The 6,616-nt window shown below is 31.6% G+C and overlaps 1 protein-coding gene across 1 annotated transcript; it reads right to left on the bottom strand.

The window, feature by feature from the left end:
* Nucleotides 1-5,013: 5,013 nt before the first annotated feature.
* On the bottom strand, nucleotides 5,014-6,018 carry LOC131079193 (probable E3 ubiquitin-protein ligase ARI8). Its single transcript, XM_059212306.1, has one exon. The coding sequence runs from the start codon at nucleotides 6,016-6,018 to the stop codon at nucleotides 5,014-5,016; it is 1,005 nt and encodes a 334-aa protein (XP_059068289.1).
* Between the last annotated feature and the right edge of the window lie 598 nt (nucleotides 6,019-6,616).

The raw sequence follows: 6,616 nt of genomic DNA, 5'->3' as shown, positions 1-6,616 counted from the left end.
GCAACAACCCCATTTTCATCCACCCCAATATCTCTCCTATCCTATAGACCTTCCTCCCTTATGAATTTCCCCAAATCATAGCCTTCTAGTCTCACCAAGCTTCCAGTGACATACAGAATGAAGGATATTTTGTGTTTCTCTCTGCATGACTTTGGTTGAATTTTCGAGCTCCATGGTCTGTAGAATGCAGAATTTCCTCGTTTCCCCTCTTACATCATTTGACATGTAGTACTGGTGGGCTAAGGGAATATGATTGTGGTTACTGATATTGTCCAACACCGTGTCTACTTCCCCCACAAAGGAGTTCTTGAAGACTATCTGGCACACCTTCTTGGTTCTGGGCTTGCAAACTCCCATCTGGATGCACATTGCCATAAACATAGATGGGATACTCGAGTTCACCCTATACTTGTATGATGCACACACAAATTCTACACCCAGAATCTTCTTCATGGCATGTATAATCAAAGGATGCTTTGGTTCCAAAACCATCAAAAGACACTTCTCTGAAATCTCCCCAAGAAATGTCATTTGTTGCTTGGTAGATTCCAACAAAACTAGGGTGTCCATATCTACAACTATCAAATTGCTCAAACAAAGGGAATTATGTGGTGATAATGCCTTCATTCTTGCTAAATATATAACTCTCGAAGCCGAAAAAGACTACGAGTCAAATTGATTGCCTTTCATTATGAGAAGTTACCTCATCCCGTACTCGAATTAAATCTTGAATGTGGCCTTTCTTTATTATTATTCTTTCTTGTGACGTTGAAGCTTGTGTTTTTGAGCAACAAGTACAAGTCACAGTATCATTTTTTGTGAAATAGTTGGCTTGCCATTTGGGAGGTGTCCCGGATGAATCATTTGTCACATCCAAATGTGCCACCTTCCTTGGAACTTGTCCCTCTGAGTACTTCCCAATCCTCATGATAAGTGTCTCCCCTAAAAGATGAATCTTTTTGACCCCCAACCTCCTTCCTAGCTCAACAGCTTTTAAGGTTTCTCGAAATTCAGCTATGTTTTTAGTGGTTTCACCGATATACTCAACCGATATCCCAATTGTGTGACCTTGTTCATCCCTGGCTATACAAGCAAAACTTGTTCACTCTTTTTAGACTAATGATCCCATGATTTTTCTGGAAATGATTTTTGTTATAAACCTCTAAATGGCATTACATTGGAGATCTTCGGGCCCATCATACGTACATGGTGGAATGCCCAAAATCAAGATTTAAAAGATGAGCTCATTAACCGTTTAGTTGTGTTGTTCGATAATAACAAATTCAACCAAACCAAGGTCCTTAAGAAAGCTTGTACCTTTCTAAAGTATGTGATGGACCAATATAGGTCACATTTAGAGAACAACAAAAAGTACAAGCATGCCCCATGATTCCAGAGAGGGAGTGGAAGGACCTCATGTCAGATGGAAAGGAGAAGGTTTAAAATAAAAAAGAAAAGACACCACCGAGCCAAGGAAGGTATGTGATACTATCAATAATGTATTTATATGTTGATTACTCTTTCTTTTTACATAATCTAATGTATTTCAAACTTTTCATAGGCTTCCCGACACATCGAAGGCAACAAAGGCAAGACTAGAAAAACATGGGCATCACAAACTTGGCACTAGTGGTTAAATGAAATTAGCCACACGAATTGTAAGTATCAATAAATGAAATGTTGCATCCAAATAATAAATTGCAAACAATTTTGGTTTTATCACACCATAGAAGCAAAATTCATGATCTTATGACAAAATGTAGGGCTCTGAATTCAACAAAGTGCCCATAGAAGAGGACCTAAAGATTTCCTTCCAGCAAGGCTATGGATTCGTGGTTGAACACCTAATACTCTTGACTAGGCAAACACAAGCTTCCACTACATCTAACACATAGGTAAATAAACTCAATGAAGTTTATTTATAATTGAACACTTGTGCAATCTATTCAATATTAATCTTCACCATAAAGTAATTATGTGCCTATTTGTTTTAAACAGGAAAGCAATGATAATTGTATTGCACATGACATTGGAATGTAACTTGGTGAGGGTGGAGCACAATCTGCAGATGAAAGTCATGGTGTGCATCTCGGTACTGGATGTATTCATGTGCTATACAAAACACAGTATGGATTAATACAATTAAACATCTTTAATTGCAATTGGTGTATTAATTCATGTAACATTTCATGTTTCAACTTTAGAGTATGTAGAGAATGATTAATATGTTGAGCATGATTAGGCTAGATAAGATCAGGAACATGATGTGGCCCCATCAAGTAAAGAGGACCACTCTAATGTTCTTTTAAACATATTTAATTGCAATTGGTGTATTAATTAAGGTAACCTTTCGTATTTCAACTTTAGAGCAAGTAGAGCGTGATCAACATGCTGAGAATGATCAAGCTAGACAAGATCCGGAACATGATATGGACAATGTGACAATTAAAGTTCAAGCTCTTCTTGATGATATTGAAAATGGAGAGTTATTGCCAGTGTATAAATGGTTAACTAATTCAAAAATGATTTGAAGTTGTATTTGGCAATTTTCTTAAAACTATTTACACATTGTAAATATGAATAAATTCTATTTTGGTACTATTTTATAGATGTTGTTGGAGAATTATTATTTTTGCATAAATAGTTAACTAAGACTAATTAACAAAATGGACAGTCGGTGATGTATGCATTTTGTTTGTCTGTGTTACTCCTTACATTCTAGAATTCCTTTCAAATACTTTGAATGATTTATTCAACCATTTATTTTTAAATTCGTTACTAACAACTCTTTATTATTATTTATAAATATTAGATATTTTCATAATTTGATATCTCTCGGCTTATCTTACTTATATTTTTAAAATATAGATATGCTAGTAATACTAATTTTTGGAAGACATTAAAAGACTTTGTTGATTATAAAAGTATATGAATTTAAATGTAAAAAAATGCAAAAAATGGAAACAATTTTTGCTACACATATTATTATGTAGTAGTGAATTCAAAGAATCAACTTACCCTCAACCCTATATTTGTTAGTATATGAAGCTAAGAAAATGCAATAAATAAAATAATAATTTTTACTATTAGAATATATCAATTTGGATAGAGTTGTAGATCTCTTCCCTTTTAAAACACATAAAACAATATTGGGTAGATAATCGACATCTTTCATTTCCATAGTGAGTAATTTCTCTCCATAGAAACTAGGTTAGAGTACATAAATAAATCCAACATATGGACAACTATCTCTCTTATGAACTAGTTTGGTTTGTGATTGTTCCCCTCCGTAATCTTGTCTAATTATTTTGAAGAGACCAAGGTCCGTAACTAAACTATACTTCATTCAACCCATTGGCTACCTTGGTTGATGAAACTTTTCAACAAAAGCACTAAAACAAATGCTAAATTTGGTACCATGCATGTGGAATGAAGAGTGGTGGCAATAACCTCTCTATACTTGAATGAAACATTATTTTTAGAATTTTTAGAAGGCTTGATGTTAGAAAGAAGGTGTTACATTTAGAATTTTTACATGGTAGGGCAACCCATTTGTTATAAAGTTAGTTTTAGAAGATGACTCAAAGTATCTAGGTGATAGGTAAGGTGAGGACATTTTTTAGTAATTTATGATTTTGGGTTTATTTTACAACTTTAGAATATTTGTCAAAATGATCAAATTTTTATTAAAATTATAAACTATGTTGCCAAGTTTAAATGTCAAAATTATAAGTTTTTTTTGGATAATTCTAAATAATCAATAATATATAATATATAATAAATATTAAAATTGTTATTTAAATTTAATTTTTAATTAACAATTTAATATTATTTACAATCAAAATTTATATTTTTAATAATTATTGATTGTGCAAAAGTCTCTAAAACAATAAAATTAATTAATATAAAATATAAATTATACTTATTATTATAAAATATTATAAAAAATAATTAGTTTTTTACTTTTCAATTTAAATTTAAAAAAAACAAATTTATTAAAAAATAATTATTCATAAATTATTCTTCATTTTTAATTAATAATTTAATTTGCTTAAAAATATTTTTTTATTTTTAATAATTATTGGCTTCCTCGATGTCTTTAAAACAATTAAAACAAATTCTTACAAAATATAAATTATAATTTATGATTAAGTTTTTAAATTAAAATTGAAAAATGAATTTAATTATTTTTATAATACTAATACTAATAATTATGTCGAGAGACATCTACAATGACATACAAACATGCGTAAACTAAAAATTGATAGATGACAGGTAAACTCTCTTGAATATGCCAGATAGTATATATTCCATCAGGGACTATATTCCATCAGGGATGCCCCACATATTTTATGGATTTCACTAATACAAATTAAACAAAAAACATTGTTGAATAAAAACTGCTATCAATTTGAATTATTATAGGTATTAATATACAATCTTGAAAACTCTTGGCAATTTTTAAAAAGATCTCTTCAAATTTTGTAAACCCTTGATATTAGCTACCTGCTCATGATAATGATTGTTAACAGAATGTTTGCATCTTATTCATTTCCTTGGCTTTCAGTTGAAATGCATCACTAGGAGGATTTTGCAAGAAATATGCTGTAATTAAGCTGTATGCCCAATGTCAATCTACGTAATTTAATGTCAGACCTTTAATTTAATTTATTAAATGTTTTGGCAGACTTCTCGTTTACAAATTCATTTCCAAATTACTTGCCTTTCACAGTTTGCAATTTATTTTGATCGTATTTCTACACCATTAATATTATTGAAATCAGATGAAACTCAAATCAAGTCATGCTCACTGCTCCTATCCATGAAGTGAATGGTCATATATTAAAATAATGGAGTGACAATTACGCCATCAATTAAACTGGCTGCACTGAAAGTTGACACCTGTGTTTTCACTTTAAGCTACAATTCTTTCTTTCAAGATTCATTAGCTGCCCAGCACACATAATAATGGTTAATGATATTTCCATTTCATTCTCTCTCTACTACATCATCTTAACTATCATAATACCAATCACAGGCATAATGAGCATCATGGTCGAACCAACTGCCAAGGCAAAACAAGCAAAACTCAAAGCAACATGGAAATACACAAGTCATATGCCTGCAACCTCCACCTTTCTCAATGGCAGAATTACACTTGGGGCAAGGCTTTGTTTTCCCAAAATCATTGTTCTCCAACATACTCTTTTTTGCAATCTCACAATCTACTGGACCATGAGCTTCCTCTAAACAGTTCCAACAAAACTCATAACAGCATTCACAAGTAACCTCATATGACCCTGACCCACTTCCATGATTACCCACTTCAACAACATACTCACAACCAGGGGCTGGACACCATTTGATTGTTTTCTTGCTTTCAACATACGACCTAACAAGGTACTGTCTGTACATTTTTAGATAACGTTCCTCACAAGAAACCAATAAAGAAAGCACCATTTCTTGACCTAGAGAACATTTACAAAATGGTTCAAGGCATTTCAGTCTGAGACATCTTGCTCCTGCTTGATCTATTATTTCTTGAATCCAGTTTAGCCAACACCCAATACAAAAATAATGCCCACAAGTGCCTCCTCTCATTCCATTGATGCTAAAACTATCACCGCAAACACCACATTCCATCACTGAATTTGGATCAACCTCTGAAACCCTAGTTTTGAATAGCCCTAAATCTCTTCTTATGTCCTCCTCCTTCACAAGCCACTCATCAATCACCCTCTGGAAATCCCACCCAAAGTGAAGCAAAAGAATAACAGCCTCATCTCTAGAGATGGATAGGATGGAGCAAACACTTGCCATTCCCTCTTCTTGGCGCTGGCATATATCTTCCTCCTTCACAACAGTATATATGTTTATCTTCTTCTCATGATGCTCCTGCTCAAAGAAATCAGTTACCTGGTTTTCATCTTCAAGTTCATCACTATCACAAAAATATTTATCAAAAGTATATTTTTCATCTTCTCCCTGGTTATGATGAAGATCGTCTTTGCCATCCATATTTTCAATCACCAGCGCAAACTCACCCACACTATAAAAAGAGAGACAAAATACATTTATTGAAGCAAGATCTCACTATATTTATAGACCATTTTCTTAAAAAAAATTATATGGACGACATGTATTTCTAAAGATAGAATTAGCTATTTTTTTACTTCGCCTAATAATAGCTTGAGGTCACGGCTTATAGTAAAGATAAAATAAGACAAAACGTATTTTTAATAAATATTAATAAAAAAAATTAAGTGGGTAAAAAGCTAAGAATTTTAGTGTAAACAGAAGTTACAACAATAAAAAGAGTGAGTTAACACAGCCACATAACTGGACTGTACTGTACAGTCAAAATTATAAATATAGGTAAAGAAATATTAATATAAAATAACTATATAATTTTAAAATGAATGTTATTAATATAAATTAATATGTTTATTTTTAAAAGAGTTATTTAAAATATATTTAAAAAAAATATTTTGAAGGAGGTTATCATTTTTTAAAATTTGATTTAATTTTTTTTAATTGTGATTAATTTTTTTAGGAGTTTGTATTGTGTAGATGAGACTTGAAGTTCTTTCTAATTCATTATGAAATTTATTAAATT

The sequence above is a fragment of the Cryptomeria japonica genome, chromosome 10 (genome assembly GCF_030272615.1).
Source record: "Cryptomeria japonica chromosome 10, Sugi_1.0, whole genome shotgun sequence".
In the NCBI taxonomy this organism is placed as follows: Eukaryota; Viridiplantae; Streptophyta; class Pinopsida; order Cupressales; family Cupressaceae; genus Cryptomeria; species Cryptomeria japonica.
The sequence above is the reverse complement of the archived record's forward strand: the minus strand, read 5'-3'. Positions and strand labels throughout refer to the sequence as shown.